Source organism: Bos indicus x Bos taurus, chromosome 5, assembly GCF_003369695.1.
Source record: "Bos indicus x Bos taurus breed Angus x Brahman F1 hybrid chromosome 5, Bos_hybrid_MaternalHap_v2.0, whole genome shotgun sequence".
Lineage (NCBI taxonomy): Eukaryota > Metazoa > Chordata > Mammalia > Artiodactyla > Bovidae > Bos > Bos indicus x Bos taurus.
The window spans coordinates 86,786,446-86,804,988 of record NC_040080.1 but is presented as its reverse complement, the minus strand read 5'-3'; the positions used below and the strand labels follow the sequence as shown (position 1 = coordinate 86,804,988).

Genomic DNA, 18,543 nt, shown 5'->3' with positions numbered 1-18,543 from the left:
GAATACGTCTATGAGAGTAATGATGGGGTCATAACTGTTGAGCTTGGAAAAGTGTTAAGAGATTATTTGTCCTAGGGTTTCCATACTGGGTTTGGAGAAGCTGCATCAGGGCTCACTAGGTAGGTGGGAGTCGAAGGAGATGGCAAGATGTAAGTGACAGTCTGATAAGGCTTAGTCGTTTCATCCCTTTCAACCAGAGGACCTCAGCCTGTCCTGTTTTGTGGTGCTTCTGTAAAGCAGAGAGATTTACCACAATGTCAGTGACCCAGAGAAGAGCCTTACCAATTTTATATTAAATCTGCAACTTTACAAATTTCAGGACCCTTTGTTCATTTGAATAAAGATCACACAAGGTGGCTGAGCAGTAAAAAAATCTGCCTGCAATGCTGGAGACGCAGCAGAGGCAGGTTCAATCCTTGGGTTGGGAAGATCCCCTGAAGAAGGGCATGGTAACCCACTCCAGTATTCCTGCCTGGAGAATCCCAAGGTCAGAGGAGCCTGGTGGGCTACAGTCCATAGGAACACAGAGTTGGACACGACTGAAGTGACTTAGCACACACACACAACTAATAAGTTGAGACAGGATAAAAACAGAGGTGTCTGGATTCTCAGATCTGGGTTCTTCCTGCTATACTGTGTTCTTCCTATAAAATGTTGTCAAAGGTGAGCAGTGCCGATTTGACTACACTAGCAGACTCATTCTCCTCTTCCTCTTTGCAGGAGAAGTTGAAGATGAATTGCTTCATGCTTACAGCAAAGTGTACACATTTGACACCCCTCTCCTCATGGTACGCCTGGCTGTTCTTATGGCAGTAACACTAACTGTGCCCATAGTGCTATTCCCTGTAAGTACCTGGGTTTGGTAAAAGAATGCTGCTTGACCACATAGATTAGTACATATGCTCTGACTTGATGTTGACTCAATTCAAATGCAATTCCTGAGAACATTGTATTTTATATAGCCTTTTGAACCTACTGACTATGTACTATGTAGATACAGCAAGTATTTTTAGTTTTTATTATTTATTTACTTATTAAAATTAAAAAAAAAATTTGGCCAAGCCACCCAGCTTGGCAGATTTTAGTTCATCGACCAGGAATCAAGCCCATCTCCCCAGCAGTGAAAGCACAGAGACCTGACCATTGAACTGCCAGGGAATTCCATAGAGCAAGTATTTTTAAATGCTAAGCTGAAACTCCAATACTATGCCCACCTCATGCAAAGAGTTGACTCATTGGAAAAGACCCTGATGCTGGGAGGGATTGGGGGCAGGAGGAGAAGGGGATGACACAGGATGAGATGGCTGGATGGCATCACCGACTTGATGGACATGAGTTTGAGTGAACTCCGGGAGCTGGTGATAGACAGGGAGGCCTGGCGTGCTGCGATTCATGGGGTCGCAGAGTTGGACACGACTGAGCGACTGAACTGAACTGAACTGAAGTACTTTTCAAATGTAGGGGAAAAAATCACCAAATTTATTTCTTTTTTTTTCCTCTTTTTTTAAAAAATTTTATTTTATTTTAAAACTTTACATAATTGTATTATTTTTGCCAAATATCAAAATGAATCCGACACAGGTATACATGTGTTCCCCATCCTGAACCCTCCTCCCTCCTCCCTCCCCATACCATCCCTCTGGGTCGTCTCAGTGCACTAGCCCCAAGCATCCAATATCGTGCATCGAACCTGGACTGGCAACTCGTTTCTTACATGATATTTTACATGTTTAAATGTCATTCTCCCAAATCTTCCCACCCTCTCCCTCTCCCACAGAGTCCATAAGACTGTTCTATACATCAGTGTCTCTTTTGCTGTCTCGTACACAGGGTTATTGTTACCATCTTTCTAAATTCCATATATATGCATTAGTATACTGTATTGATATTTTTCCATTTATTTCTATATATTTATTTGTTTTATGGTTTTATTGAGATTGAAATTTATTTTTAAACTAAAATTTAAAAAAGCAGATCTTGAGCTTCTCATAGATTAGTAGAAATGAGTAGTAATTCATACAACTTTTGAAGTTTGAAAGCCAAAACCACGTTCACTTTCAGATTATATTGCATTTTCACCACAGTTCTGAAGATATTTCATTTTTTTGCCTCCTAGTGCTATTATGCTACCTTAACATTCAAAAGTCACCCTATTTAATCTGATTCTTGAAGGTGAATGAGAAAGAGATTCATGTTAAGTAAATGACACACTACAACCAAATTTCCTTTAAAAAAATAGTCATATTATCCATCATATATCTTTTTAATGCTTCTAAGACTGACACATACCCTCTTGCCAGACTGGTATTGGGACAGTCCCTTCATGGCATTTACTATTGGGGTCAGTTGTTAGGGGATCATAGAGCAGGGCTGGTTGTGGAGACTTGAATTACAATTTAAAACCACTACCTATGGAGAAACACAAGTCTGCACTTGCCTGCCAACTCTCCTTCCTTTCATAAACACTGAATTTACCATTCATTTTAGGGGGAAAATTAGCAGCACAGTAGTCAGCACTGTCTTGTACAGAATGTTCCATACAGGGCCAAACACATGAGGGCTAGTCACATAATGACACTGTGGTCACTTTAAATGCAGCTTGTGTGCTGAAATATTTGTTGGCACATTCCTTTTTCATGAGTGCATGAAATTAGATCTTTATTACAACGGCAGCTAAGAGTTTACTTTTAAATAATGTCTTGTCTCTCATTTATCTGAAAGTATTTCAAATGTCATGCACACAGCTTTAGCCTAAAATCAGCCCCATTGTAGGTATAAAGCAGAAGACAGCTGTAGACAGAAACGGTTAGTTCAGTTCAGTCATGAAGTCGTGTCCGACTCTTTGCAACCCCATGAACTGCAGGACGCCAGGCCTCCCTGTCCATCACCAACTCCCGGAGTTCACCCAAACTCACATCCATCGAGTCGGTGATGCCATCCAGCCATCTCAACCTCTGTCGTCCCCTTCTCCTCCTGCCCCCAATCCCTCCCAGCATCAGGGTCTTTTCAAATAAGTCAGCTCTTTGCAATAGGTGGCCAAAGTACTGGAGTTTCAGCTTTAGCATCAGTCCTTCCAAAGAAATCCCAGGACTGATCTCCTTTAGAAACTGTACCATAGGTTAAAATTTTCAAGCAGACAGCATTGCCAAGAAAAGAATATCTGGAACCCTTCTTTTTGTGTGTAAAGATATTACTGATTAAATTTTGGCATACAGTGGGCACTCATATCATTGTTGAATCAAAGCATTTTATAAAAGAAATCTGTTATGTGCTTCTGCATTGTTTTTTATTTTTTATTCATAAGCCCTAAATGTGGTGCTTTCAAGCCAAGGTCTCGGAAGATTAATGGACTTGGTTGGGTTACCCAGCTAGCTGGTAACGGTTGAGCTAATGCATTACTTACAGATGACACTGATGGCTGCAGTCATAATCACGGGAAGTAGAAGTTAGCCTTTCATTTGATGATGATCATTTCACTTTGACATTAACAATCCAGATTGACCATAGAAATTCTTCCCCTGTTTAACAGATAAGGCGTTGGCACAAATCTGACTATCAAGAATGGCAACATATTTCCCATTAGATGTATTTCCCATTGTGGTCTGGAAGCATTTCCCATCCAATGCCCATTAAAACCAAAATTGACCATTAGAACCAAATTTCAGAACACATAAGTAACTGCTATCCTTCAATATGTATTTTCATTCAACATTCAGTTCAGTTCAATTCAGTTCAGTCGCTCAGTCGTGTCCGACTCTTTGCGACCCCATGAATCGCAGCACGCCAAGCCTCCCTGTCCATCACCAACTCCCGGAGTTCACTCAGACTCACATCCATCGAGTCAGTGATGCCATCCAGCCATCTCATCCTCTGCCTCTGTCGTCCCCTTCTCCTCCTGCCCCCAATCCCTCCCAGCATCAGAGTCTTTTCCAATGAGTCAACTCTTCGCATGAGGTGGCCAAAGTACTGGAGTTTCAGCTTTAGCATTATTCCTTCCAAAGAAATCCCAGGGCTGACCTCCTTCAGAATGGACTGGTTGGATCTCCTTGCAGTCCAAGGGACTCTCAAGAGTCTTCTCCAACACCACACTTCAAAAGCATCAATTCTTCGGCACTCAGCCTTCTTCACAGTCCAACTCTCACATCCATACATGACCAAAGGAAAAACCATAGCCTTGACTAGATGGACCTTTGTTGGCAAAGTAATGTCTCTGCTTTTGAATATGGTACCTAGGTCGGTCATAACTTTCCTTCCAAGGAGGAAGCGTCTTTTAATTTCATGGCTGCAGTCACCATATGCAGTGATTTTGGAGCCCCCCAAAAATAAAGTCTGACACTGTTTCCACTGTTTCCCCATATATTTCCCATGAAGTGATGGGACTGGATGCCATGATCTTCGTTTTCTGAATGTTGAGCTTTAAGCCAACTTTTTCACTCTCCACTTTCACTTTCCTCTTTACTTTCTGCCGTAAGGGTGGTGTCATCTGCATATCTGAGGTTATTGATATTTCTCCTGGCAGTCTTGATTCCAGCTTGTGCTTCTTCCATCCCAGCATTTCTCATGATGTACTCTGCATAGAAGTTAAATAAGCAGGGTGACAATATACAGCCTTGATGTACTCCTTTTCCTATTTGGAACCAGTCTGTTGTTCCATATCCAGTTCTAACTGTTGCTTCCTGAACTGCATACAAATTTCTCAAGAGGCAGGTCAGGTGGTCTGGTATTCCCATCTCCTTCAGAATTTTCCACAGTTGATTGTGATCCACACAGTCAAGGGCTTTGGCATAGTCAGTAAAGCAGAAATAGATGTTTTTCTGGAACTCTTTTGCTTTTTCCATGATCCAGCAGATGTTGGCAATAGGATCTCTGGTTCCTCTGCCTTTTCTAAAACCAGCATGAACATCAGGAAGTTCACAGTTCACGTATTGCTGAAGCCTGGCTTGGAGAATTTTGTGCATTACTTTACTAGCATGTGAGATGAGTGCAACTGTGCGGTTATGAAACATTTTGTTTGTAAATCTGCCTCACCCTTACAATGTTACATTGAGATGGTCTATATAATTGTCCACATTTTCCCCTAGAGGTTAGGCCTATGCACGGTGACCGGCATAGGATGAGCTCAACGTATTTGCTAAGGAAGACGATCTCCAAATGAAGCTTGCCTTTTCTTAAGTTGTATGAACTGCCTTTTCTAGCAAAAAAGACATAGACTCTCCCCCTTGCCAACATCTGCCATGAACTTCAGTTTGAGTGAGGATTTTGGCTACCTGAACCAAGCCTCCATGCTTTGATGGATGACATAAAAACGAGTTTGGCCTCCTTGCCCTAGTCAAATACATTCAGGCTGCATTTAGTCACTTCTCTCCCAAAATGATAGAAATTGGTTGTGCTGCATTTCTTTGTTTCTTCCAATTTCAACCCAAAATTTTCCATGTGTCGCATGCTGAGTCAAATAGCATGGTTCTTCTGATGAGTTTCTTTGAATTAAGAAACTCTTGACCAATAAGTTTATTTACTTTGTTTTGATATCCCCACACATAAATAATAAAACAAGCAAAACCTAAAATGGATTAGGTTTAATCTGGATTAAAATCTATCAGTTTTAGGTATTTTTGGTGTTCTCCATTTTTCAACAAATCTGTTGGTCATTTTTCTTAGGAGCCCAAGAAGAGATAACAAGGGTTTTGTTGTCAGTTGTGGTTGGGTTTTCCTTTTGTCTCTCCATTTATTGTCTTTCTTTTTTCCAGATAGCATTTTCCTTTTTAGAAAAGGCACAAAGTGTTTATTGAACAAATAAAGAGAATTAAGGTTAGTTTTTCTATAAGCTGCTCAACATTTTTTCTTTCTTAGCTGGAGAAGGTGATATGCAGCTGGGTTGTCTATTATGGAATCGACATTTTCAGCAAAAACTCAAATTCTACTCACTGCACCTTTTTCTCTTTAAGACAAAAGAGAGATCATGTCTCAGATCCTCTGTTCAGTTCAGTCAGTTCAGTTGCTCAGTCGTGTCCGACTCTTTGCGACCCCATGAATCGCAGCACGCCAGGCCTCCCTGTCCATCACCAAATTCTGGAGTTCACTCAAACTCATGTCCATCGAGTAGGTGATGCCATCCAGCCATCTCATCCTCTGTCATCTTCCTCTCTTCCTGCCCCCAATCAGATCCTCTAGCTACTTCTATTTCATTTTATTTTAGTAAAACCATTCTTTTCACTTATGTTGCCTTCAGATTTCCTGTTTTGAAGTGAATATGGATGTAGGCATAGAAATATGGCAGATGTTTCTATGTCTGGAATAGCACAGTGACCATCGGTATTTCTTACACTCTTTGTCCTACACAATCCTGTTAAGTGAAGTGTGGTTCACTTCTAAGCAATAGAATGGCTTTTTTTTTCTTTTTGAGTTGAGAATGAAGTCTCCCCCTTTCCAGTTGGCCTCCACATTTCTCACTTTCCCATTGGGCCTGCATATTAGAACACAGTACCTCCTAATAGGCTCCTGTTCGGAACATTAAATCTGGAAATGTTTTCTCTAGAGCTGCATGGAACGTGACTGGAATCACTCTGGGGGACTTGTGTCCCCACAGTATCTGACCCACATTTCCAGGTTCTTATCAGTTTGTGTCAGTAGAGAAAAGGACACTGAGATAAGTCAGTAATAAGCCAGAGTCACCTCTGTCCTGACATAGGTAAAGCTGCTGGGGACCTCAAGATTCCAGGCTCACCCTGCAAGGCAGTGTTCTTATGTGGAACGACTAGCAAGTTTCATTCTATTTTTTTCCACCATCTACCACCACCAGCAATCTCCCATCTCCCTCTTTGCCCTGTCGCCCATTTTAGGAATAACTGGGCAACTCTATAAGTCTTCAGTCCTTTTGGGGATTTTGTTATTCCTTGTTCATTCTGAAGCACAAGCTTTCACCATTTACTTCAACCATTATTCCTGTAAGCTTTCTGTACTCTTACATCATTAAGCCAAATTGTAATGTTTCTGAGAGCCATGAGATCTTAGGAAACTGTATTTATTTACATTCAGACACCCAGTACACATAGGCTTGTCTTTGCTGCTGCTACTGCTAAGTCACTTCAGTCGTGTCAGACTCTCTGCGACCCCATAGACAGCCTCCTACCAGGTTCCTCTGTCCCTGGGATTCTCCAGACAAGAACACTGGAGTGGGTTGCCATTTCCTTCTCCAATGCATGAAAATGAAAAGTGAAAGTGAAGTCGCTCAGTCGTGTCCAACTCTTAGTGACCTCATGGACTGCAGCCTACCAGGCTCCTCCATCCATGGGATTGTCTAGGCAAGAGTACTGGAGTGGGGTGCCATTACCTTCTCTAGGCTTGTCTCTAACTTAGCTTAAACAGTTAAAGACATTATTACAACAAAGGAATAAAAAGCACAAACATGTGACCCCCTGCCTGAAAATAACCTGTATTCTACTTGTTTATGCTATAACTTTATCACTTTCAGACAAATAAATCCTTAAAACCACAGAAAGCTTATTTTAAGTGTGTTAAGTTTGGACAGCATTGAATAAGCACGAATTGTCAGACATAACGTAGAATTAATAAACTATTAGGAAAAACAAAGTCAAACCTTTTGTTTTCCTCAGTCTACTTTTCAGAGTTGTGTAATTTTCACTCATCCAATTTTTAAAATCCATTACAAACTCACTCTTAAACTGTTTCCAGAGACTATACAGATTTGCCATTCTGGAAATGAAACTTCTTTTTAAACCTAAACAGATAGCTTTAATTTTTGGTGGACTGGCATGAAAAGAATGCTACATTAGAAACTGAGGCAATTCAACTCAAAGTTTTTGTTATTTGCATGTGTGTTTCAAAATATATTTTACTTTTCTCTTCAGTGAATTCCAATCTTTGCACTATTAAGAGACTTCAGAAGCAAAAGTTTAAAGTGAAAATCAATTCCACATTTCTAAAAATAAGAAGTCCTAGCTTAACTGAAGTGCTCATTTATTGCAAAGCCAATAAACTAATTCCACTAAGTCCAAAAGTGTCTCCTAAAAGATTCCAAAGATAAGAATATTTTCAACTTTGTTAAGCTGTACAAACATAAAAGGCTCTCCCTCCCTCTACCCACAAGGATCTTTTCATCCAGTTACATCAGGGTAACTTGAGCCGATGCTACAATTGGAGCCTCCCTGACCCTTTACCTAGTTATTTCAGCTGCTGCAATAGGACTGAAATCTCATAAGAATCCTGAAGGGAGGGGAAAGATTTGTTCTGTTCAATTCATCAACATTTATTGGTGCCTTCTGCATGTGAGACACTAAGATAGAAACTCTGAGGAATGTTAAGATTGCTAGGTCTTGTTCTTTGCCTTTTGTGCATTTATAATCTATCCTGGGACGGGGAAGGCGGGTGGGAAAGAAAGAAGTAAACACAAAAAGTATCATGTTTCTTAAAATACCAGGTGATAAAAATGTTAAAGTGTGAATTCAAGAGATGCTAGGTTGGTAAAAGTTCTGCTCACAATCATATGCAAATAAATTCAGTGCTTGCCCTTCATACTTAATCCAGGCTGATGAGACATAATTAGAAATCAACAGGGGTTTTTCTGTGTCTCTGAATTATATATCTTATTTATCTGTTCTTTTATCTCTTTCTGACTGAGATTGTTTTAAAGAAAAAAATTCTGAAAACTGAGAAAGTGAGCACAAGTTAGGTTACCAAGGAAAAGTGACTCCCTCCCAAACATCAAAAATCAGCATCAAACTTACACAACAATATGAATGCACCTAATACCACTGAACTAGAGACTTAAAAATGGTTAAGATGATACATTTTATGTTATCTGTACTTTGCCACAATTTTTTACATTTTTGGAAAAATATCAGCATCAAGATCTGTTCTGGGGGAAAAGAAAAACAAAGAAAATGCTTTAGAGGGATGAGAATATTTGAAAAAGTAGATGAAAACAAAGCAGTGACCCAAAGGTGATAGTGGGAGTGGGAAGGGAAATACATTAGGTGTTTGGGATTAACATATATACACTACTGTATATAAAATAGATAACAAGGGCCTACTGTGTAGCAGAGGAAACTACAGTCAATATTTTGTAATAATCCATAACAGAAAAGAATCTGAAAGACAATATATATAGTCATACATAAATATGTATAATTATATGTATAATTGAATATGTATAATATATGTATAAATATATGTAATATACATGTACATGTATAAATATGTAAAATATATATGTATAATTGAATCAATTTGCTGTGTACTTGAAACTAACATAACATTGTAACTGAACTTTCAATAAAAAAACAACACAAAGCACTGACCTTGCCTTTGAACTTTCCTGTTGCAGATTCGCACATCAGTGACCACACTGTTATTTCCCAAAAGACCATTCAGCTGGATAAGGCATTTCCTGATTGCAGCCATAATTATTGCTCTTAATAATGTTTTGGTCATCCTTGTGCCAACTATAAAATACATCTTTGGATTCATAGGTAAGTTTCCAAAAGGCTTTTATTTAGTCAACTCGAGCTGTCCATAAATGGAGAGCAGGGAACCAGTGATGAGAGGTCAAGGATCCCAGTCCATCTCAGGCTCCTAGAATTCCGAGTAGCCCAACTGGGCTCCAGTTGGTCACCATCCCTTCCTCCTAGGTGACACTGGACTTGATGGACAGGACCAGAAAGTGTTGGTGCTAAAACCTACCTTACAGATCATCTAATCTAGCTGCATTTTCTGACAAACAATGCAGCTTAGCCCTATAGAAGTTAAATCATGTTGGAGTGAACCCAGGGTTTGGACTGAGGTCTTAACTCTGCATCAAGAAAAAAAAAAAAGAGGAAAGAAGGTAGATTCTACTTAAATGGTCTGTGAGTATCAGCTTAGGATTAAAGGATATCTTTGGAGAAAGAGGAGATTGACTTTGTAAACATATTTTTTCTTTTAACTGGGTGACCCATTAATATATTTAATTTTCCATTCTGCTGATTTGAGGGTTTACTCACATTTTAAGTACAATATAAAACTTTACAAAACAATATAAAAACACAGATGTAAGCAACTTGAAAAGTTAGAAGTGGATCAGAAGGGTGTGTGAGGAGTTCAATGGCACCCCACTCCAGTACTCTTGCCTGGAAAATCCCATGGACAGAGGAGCCTGGTAGGCTGTAGTCCATGGAGTCGAGGAGTCGGACACGACTGAGCGACTTCACTTTCACTTTTCACTTTCATGCATTGGAGAAGGAAATGGCAACCCACTCCAGTGTTCTTGCCTGGAGAATCCCAGAGACGGGGGAACTTGGTGAGCTGTTGTCTATGGGGTCGCATGGGGTCGCACAGAGTCGAACACGACTGAAGTGACTTAGCAGAGCAGTATGTGTTTATATTACTAATTTCCTTTAAACCTATAACACTCGGCCTTTTTGTTGTTTATCGTGTGTTATGTATCTCTACTAGGCAGCTATGATGTTAGATGCATTTTAATTTTATTTATAAATATATTTTGTTTTGAATAAACATCCATGGGCTAATGCTTCGGCCACCTGATGCGAAGAGCCAACTCATTGGAAAAGACCCTGATGCTGGGAAAGATTGAGGGCAGGAGAAGAGGGCGACAGAGGATGAGATGGTTGGATGGCATCATTAATTCAATGGACATGAGTTTGAGTAAACTCTGGGAAATGGTGAAGGACAGGGAAGCCTGGCGTGCTGCAGTCCCTGGGGTCACAAAGAGTTGGACATGACTAAGTGACTGAACAACAAACCATGAGCTTATAGTGCTTTTTGTGCTTTGCTAAGGGTAGTTTTAGACTTGGTTTCTTTTGAGTGTATGCCCTTGCATCTCTGCCTGTTGAGTAAGACTGACTTGTCCTGTGTCTTTCCTCAGGGGCTTCTTCTGCCACTATGCTGATCTTCATCCTTCCAGCAGTTTTCTATCTTAAACTTGTCAAGAAAGAACCTTTTAGGTCACCCCAAAAGGTCGGGGTAAGTAAGGTTTACAATTTCTCCCTTTAAGTTTCCACTATTTAGAGTAAACCAGGAAATGCATGCACATGTTCCAAAAACTGACTTGATGTACAAGAACTGAAAATCGAAGATGGCTGGAACTCTCTGGTGGAAAAAAAAGAGGTGTAGATTTCTAGCCCTGAGATGATTCTGGGATTTCTTCTCTTCACATATTAAATAGCTTGTGCTAAGTCCTTCCTACCTGTCAAATGCTAATGGAGTTTGCCCACAGGCATACATTTATAACAGTTTCTACCACCAAGCTATTGTTGCACTATCCACAGGAAAATATGCAGGAAGGAATTCGGCTCCTTAGCAGCGTTATGAAAAAATATAAACATTTTGGTCACAGTCACTAGGTAGGGCCAAAAAATGTTGCTTTTCTTTTTCCCTTCTCAGTGCCTTGTTGTCCCCTGTGGACTAAGAACAGAACCATCTGTTGTCCAGTTAGTCTCTTTCCGTATCATTTATAGTCCTATTAACCTGGGGAGTATATATGTCTTTCCCACAATAGTACTACAAAAATGTATACTAGAAATAATTATTCAATATTAAATATTATCTATGACTGCTTAATAAAGTCTTGTATTAAGCCTTGAAAAGCGCCTCTGACTGACTGACCCTGAATTTTGCCTGTGAGTCATTCTCCTCTCAGGATGGTTTGGGGACTTTAGGAAAGTTTGGTATCAAAAGCTCCTCCCATCATCTTGCCCCCAGATTTCCACTCTTTGTAGTCCATTCTGCTTCGACTTTTATAGCACTGTGACCTTGGTAAATCACTTTTTCAGTTTGACTGGATATAAAAGTGAGTAAAATTATATCCTAGATCCTTCTTAGTGAAAAAAGATTTCAGTTGCTGTTTCTTTTTATGTAGAATTAGGAAGTCTATGTGGTAGTCTATAAGGCCCCTTTTAGTGTTAAATTTGTGAAATATTTATATGTTTATGTAATTACAGGTATATTACAAGTATAGGCATATATGTATATGTTCAGTTCAGTTCAGTTCAGTCACTCCGTTGTTTCCGACTCTTTGCGACCCCATGAGCTGCAGCACGCCAGGCCTCCCTGTCCAACACCAACTCCCAGAGCCTACCCAAACTCATGTCCATTGAGTCAGTGATACCATCCAGCCATCTCATCCTCTGTCGTTCCCTTCTCCTCCTGCCTTCAATCTTTCCCAGCCTCAGGGTCTTATCAAATGAGTCAGCTCTTCACATCAGGTGGCCAAAGTATTGGAGTTTCAGCTTCAACAACAGACCTCCCAATGAACACCCAGGACTGATTTCCTTTAGAATGGACTGGTTGGATCTCCTTGCAGTCCAAGGGACTCTGAAGAGTCTTCTCCAACACCACAGTTCCAAAAGCATCAATTCTTCTGCACTCAGAAGAAGAATTTATAGTCCAACTCTCACATCCATACATGACTACTGGAAAAACTAGTATATGTATATGTAATTACGTATTAATACACACACATATACCTTGAGGCTTTTTTTTTTTCAAGAAATATGCAATGCACATTATATTGTGTGTGTGCTCAGGCCTCTTCAGTCATGTCCGACTCTTTGTGACCCCATGGACTGTAGCCCGCCACGCTCCTCTGTCCTCTGGGGATTCTCTAGGCAGGAACACTGCAGTAGGTTGCCATGCCCCGCTCCAGGGGATCTCCTCGACCCAGGGATCAGACCTGCATTTCATATTATGTCTCCTGCATTGACAGGGGTTCTTTACCACTAGTGCCACTAGGCTCTGTTTTGTTTGCTTTTAAAAAAATTTAATCATATCATACATGCTACTCTTTTATAACCTGCCCCTTTTCACCTAAAAGATTGTGAGCCCTCCGTAAGTCATTTAATCTTTTTCTATTACTTGGTTTGTAAGGATTACAGGGTATTCCATTATTTTATGTACCAAATCAATTAACCATTTTTCTGTATTGAACATTTGGATTAAATCTCTCTACTATCGTATTCTTTCCCTCTTTCCTGAGGTAGGGTTCTAAATTGGTTAACTGCTAGGCATGGGCAGCTATAAGAATAATACAATTCAATATGCAAATCAAATGGCTGTCTTAAGTAAACAGCTTATGAAAGCAAACTGCACTAAGGAAGTATAATTTCTGTGTTCCCTAACAAGTTCTTTCTGACTTACAGGCTTTAATTTTCCTCGTGGTTGGCATCATCTTCATGATGGGAAGCATGGCACTCATTATAATTGACTGGATTTATGATCCTCCAAATTCCAAGCATCACTAACCCAAGGAAAAATACTATCTTTTCCTGTTGGAGATGGTTACCAATTATGCTCCCAAAGACATTTTAGTTATCTTGTTTGGAATGTTATTCATAGGAAGTAACAGGAAGATTCCAAAGATGTTTACCAGCAATATTACCAAGCACCTACAGAAGAGAAAATCATCATTTTTGTCACAAATGGCTATTTATATGTTTAAAATCTGTGGTGCACATTTCCACCCAGGTTTTACTAGAGCAGTGTGTGATGATGTATTTTTGCTTTTGCGTATGCAGAATAAGAGTAGCTGCATGTAATGATCATCAGATAATACTCTTTTCCCTCTCCCCGCAAAAGTACCAAATTTCTGTATTCTCAGAACATCAAGCAAAAATGCCCTGATGGCAAAGCTATCACCATTTAATGCCTTCCCTCAATCTTGCACCAAATACTCCAGGTCTATTTAAAGACATGTATTGTGAACTGTCTCTACAAGTTACATGAGTGATCAGACACTAGGCTGGAGCATTTTATGCTCAACACTAACAAAAAATTTTGCCCATCCCACTTGTGACATTAAATTAATGACTTCTTCATTCAATCATTCTTCTGTAAATATTAAAACATCTTATGAAACATAGAGAGGGGCTTTACTGAAATTATAGAGCACCAGCAAAACAATGCTTATTGCTATACTGAATGTTCTGGAAGCATTTATTAATGTTATTCGCAGTCCTCTTGTCATACCTTTGTCACTGAACAATGCCCTCCCTCTCGTCTTCCATTTTCATTCAGAATTTTTAGAATACCACTATTCATGTGGAGCTACACTACCCAGTATTGTTTAATACATTTTTATTTGATAAACATTCAGTGCAGGAAACTGTGATTGCTTTATGTTTATGTATATAATCTTATTCTGTGGTTATCAGAGTTTTAATGTATGGTACATTTGATTTTTATTTTTTACATGTGTAGTTTTCTCTCTTCACAGTCAAACATTTATGTTATGGGGGGTGGGGGTAGGGAATTGAGTTGATAGGCTCAAAAATCCCCATGTATGTATCTGTCTATTGGGCATATGTTAAATTTGAAACCTGAGTGATATATTCAATAGTTTGGTAATGCTCTTCTTCAGTGTTTACAATATTACCATAATCATCTACAAGAAAATGAGTGTCCTATTTGCAAATAATTATCAATACTAAGGTAGTTCTTTTAATTTAGCAGGTCTAAAATAGGATTTAGTTCATTTTAGCTTGAATAGGTGTTTGCTAACATTGATTTGCCATTTAATACAGTCTTGAGCTATTGTCTATAAAAACAAAAGTGCTAACACTACAAAGAGATGCAAATTACTATTCTCGCTCACTTTTACAACACAGTTACATGAAATGGATTTAAAAATTAGTACTCATTGCCTAGAATTTCTAGATTTGCTCCTTTTTTTCTCAATCAGTAGCAAGCACATTTGTTGTATATTTTGGTATAGCCTAGTATGAAATACAGGTGTTATGTTAGTATGATAATATTAAATCATATTTCAATAGTTTTTGCTGGAATGTGCCTTACTTAAATATATATTTGTTTTATGTATTATTCTCTAGAGGCATAATATTGTAAAATGGTGCACTTTATTAGGGAAATTGAGCATTACTAGAAACTATCACAACTTCTCACTTACTATTATTTACCAAATAGCATTTTTAAGATATATTTCTATTTTCAATTCATCTAAAGAGAGTATCAAAATAGAAAATGGGAAAGAGGTGCCTTCTGAGTGTTAAAAATGTTTGATCTGAATGTATTTAAATGTAAATACAATGGATTGATCCAAAAAACTGAAAAGCTGTAACATCTGTATATATTTTAAATGCTTTACATTTGAAATGACTCACTTGAAAGTATCAACATGTAAAATTATATAAATATTCAAGAGCAATACTACAGCGCCAAATAATAAAGCGTCGTTTTTTCCTCATGGCCATTTTCAGGATTAGAGTTCACATAGACTGCAGGACAGGCATACATATGGTATATTGTACTGGTTAATTTAGCCCCATTTATAAACAGATGAAAATTTTATTTTCTTATTTCATTTACAGGATGGTTCAATATATTGGGAGGCTTTTTTTTTATTACAGAAAGTGTATATTGGTATATAATAAATGAATTTTTCAAATGACTATGATGTAATTTTCTTTCTATTGTTGAAGGCATGAAAAATATTATTTATAAGTGTAAACATATTTTAAATCTTAATATTGTCTCTTTTATATTGGTATATGTTCCATTTTTATTGTTACTCTGACATAAAACTAATATTTATAGCTTTCAGAAAATAGTTGCCATCTTATTCTGGCAAAATACACAGCTAATTTGAAATCATGCTTGTTTTGTATCATCCTAGAATGAATGTGGAAGAAATGACTCTCTTAATGGTGAATTAATGAAGAATTCATCTGGGATGGAAAAAGAGGGAATAGAAGAAGGATGAAAATAGTTAAAGATCTGAAATATTTGGGAGAAGGGAAAGCAACATGGGAGTGCTGAGAACTGGGTAGAAATGAACTTGTAGTGGGACTGACAGGTCATACATTAAGTGTATGCTTAACTTTCTAAGAAACTTCCAAGTCATTCTCCAAAGTGGTTCTACCGTTTTCATTTTCACCAGTAATATACACGAGTTCTAGTTGCTCCACATCCCTGCCAGCAGTTGACATTGTCTTTTGTACTTTGCTGCCCTTCAAGTAGGTGTGGAAAATTATCTCACCGTGATTTTCGTTTCCATTTCCCTGATGACTAGTGTGGGAAACTTTTCGTGCATATAATGACCATTTACATTGTCTTTTGTAAAGTGTCTGTTCAAATCACTTGCTCATTTTTAAAATTAGGTTGTCTTTTTATTGTGTATTTGTCAGAATTCTTTATATATTCTGGATACATGTCCTTTGTCAGATTGCAAATGTATTTTCCCAGTCTATGGCATGCTTACTCATTTTCCTAAATGTGTTTTGCAATTCCTGTCTTAATGAGGATGAGATTAATTGGAATGGTCAATTAATTGTCATAATTGTTTAGATTTTCAAATTTGGAGAGTACAAGAATTTTCTCTCTTTTTTGTTATTGTATCTTTTTGCCTTGTACTTAGCTTCATTTAATGTATGCTAATCTAGTTCCCCACGTCCAAGATAAGAGAAACCCAAGTAAGACAGTAGGTGTTGTGAGAGGGCATCAGAAGGCAGACACACAGAAACCATAATCACAGAAAACTAGTCAATTTAATCACACTAGGACCACAGCCTTGTCTAACTCAATGAAACTAAGCCGTGCTGTATGGGACCACCCAAGACGGGCAGGTCATGGTGGAGAGGTCTGACAGAATGTGGTCCACTGGAAAAGGGAATGGCAAATCACTTCAGTATTCTTGCCTTGAGAACCCCATGAACAGTATGAAAAGGCAAAATGAGAGGACACTGAAACAGGAACTCTCCAGGTGGGTAGGTGCCCAATATGCTACTGGAGATCAGTGGAGAAATACTCCAGAAAGAATGAAGGGATGGAGTCAAAGCAAAAACAACACCCAGTTGTGGATGTCACTGGTGATAGAAGCAAGGTCCGATGCTGTAAAGAGCAATATTACATAGGAACCTGGAATGTCAGGTCCATGAATCAAGGCAAACTGGAAGTGGTCAAACAGAAGATGGCAAGAATGAATGTCAATATTCTAGGAATCAGCGAACTAAAATGGACTGGAATGGGTGAATTTAACTCGGATGACCATTATATCTACTAGTGTGGGCAGGAATCCCTTAGAAGAAATGGAGTAGCCATCATGATCAACAAAAGAGTCCAAAATGCAGTACTTGGATGCAATCTCAAAAACAACAGAATGATCTCTGTTTGTTTCCAAGACAAACCATTCAATATCGCAGTAATCCAAGTCTATGCCCCAACCAGTAATGCTGAAGAAGGTGAAGTTGAACTGTTCTATGAAGACCTACAAGACCTTTTAGAACTAACACCCCCCCCCAAAAAATGTCCTTTTCATTATAGGGGACTGGAATGCAAAAGTAGAAGGTCAAGAAACACTTAGAGTAACAGGCAAATTGGGCCATGGAATACAGAATGAAGCAGGGCAAAGGCTAATAGAGTTTTGTCAAGAGAACGCACTGGTCAGAGCAAGCACCCTCTTCCAACAACACAAGAGAAGACTCTACACATGGACATCACCAGATGGTCAACACCGAAATCAGATTGATTATATTCTTTGCAGCCAAAGATGGAGAAGCTCTATACAGTCAACAAAAACAAGACCAGGAGGTGACTGTGGCTCAGATCATGAACTCTTTATTGCCAAATTCAGACTGAAATTGAAGGAAGTAGGGAAAACCACTAAACCATTCAGGTATGACCTAAATCAAATCCCTTATGATTATACAGTGGAAGTGAGAAATAGGTTTAAGGGACTAGATCTGATAGAATGCCTGATGAACTATGGATGGAGGTTCGTGACATTGTACAGGAGACAGGGATCAAGATCATCCCCATGGAAAAGAAATGCAAAAAGGCAAACTGGCTGTCTGGGGAGGCCTTACAAATAGCTGTGAAAAGAAGAGAAGTGAAAACCAAAGGAGAAAAGGAAAGATATAAGCATCTGAATGCAGAGTTCCAAAGAATAGCAAGGAGGGATAAGAAAGCCTTCCTCAGCGATCAATGCAAAGAAATAGAGGAAAACAACAGAATGTGAAAGACTAGAGATCTCTTCAAGAAAATTAGAGATACTAAGGAAACATTTCATGCAAAGATGAGCTCGGTAAAGGACAGAAATGGTATGGACTTAACAGAAACAAGATATTAAGAAGAGGTGGCAAGAATACACAGAAGAACTGTACAAAAAAGATCTTCATGACCAAGATAATCATGATGGTGTGATCACTCACTTAGAGCCAGAGATCCTGGAATGTGAAGTCAAGTGGGCCTTAGAAAGCATGACTATGAACAAAGCTAGTGGAGGTGATGGAATTCCAGTTGAGCTATTTCAAATCCTGAAAGATGATGCTGTGAAAGTACTGCACTCAATATGCCAGCAAATATGGAAAACTCAGCAGTGGCCACAGGACTGGAAAAGGTCAGTTTTCATTCCAATCCCAAAGAAAGGCAATGCCAAAGAATGCTCAAACTACCGCGCAATTGCACTCATCTCACACGCTAGTAAAGTAATGCACAAAATTCTCCAAGCCAGGCTTCAGCAATACGTGAACTGTGTACTTCCAGATGTTCAAGCTGGTTTTAGAAAAAGCAGAGGAATCA

General features: G+C 38.9%; 1 protein-coding gene across 2 annotated transcripts in view; it reads left to right on the top strand.

Moving 5' to 3' along the window:
* Positions 1–15,416, top strand: part of SLC38A4 (solute carrier family 38 member 4) — an 85,600-nt gene extending 70,184 nt beyond the window's left edge. For both annotated transcript variants that reach the window (XM_027542655.1, XM_027542654.1), the window contains exons 13-16: positions 721–845; positions 9,344–9,488; positions 10,880–10,977; positions 13,152–15,416. In XM_027542655.1, the coding sequence (XP_027398456.1) occupies positions 721–845; positions 9,344–9,488; positions 10,880–10,977; positions 13,152–13,253 (470 nt within the window). In that variant the 3' untranslated portion in view covers positions 13,254–15,416. The remainder of the gene's footprint in view (positions 1–720; positions 846–9,343; positions 9,489–10,879; positions 10,978–13,151) is intronic.
* Positions 15,417–18,543: the final 3,127 nt, after the last annotated feature.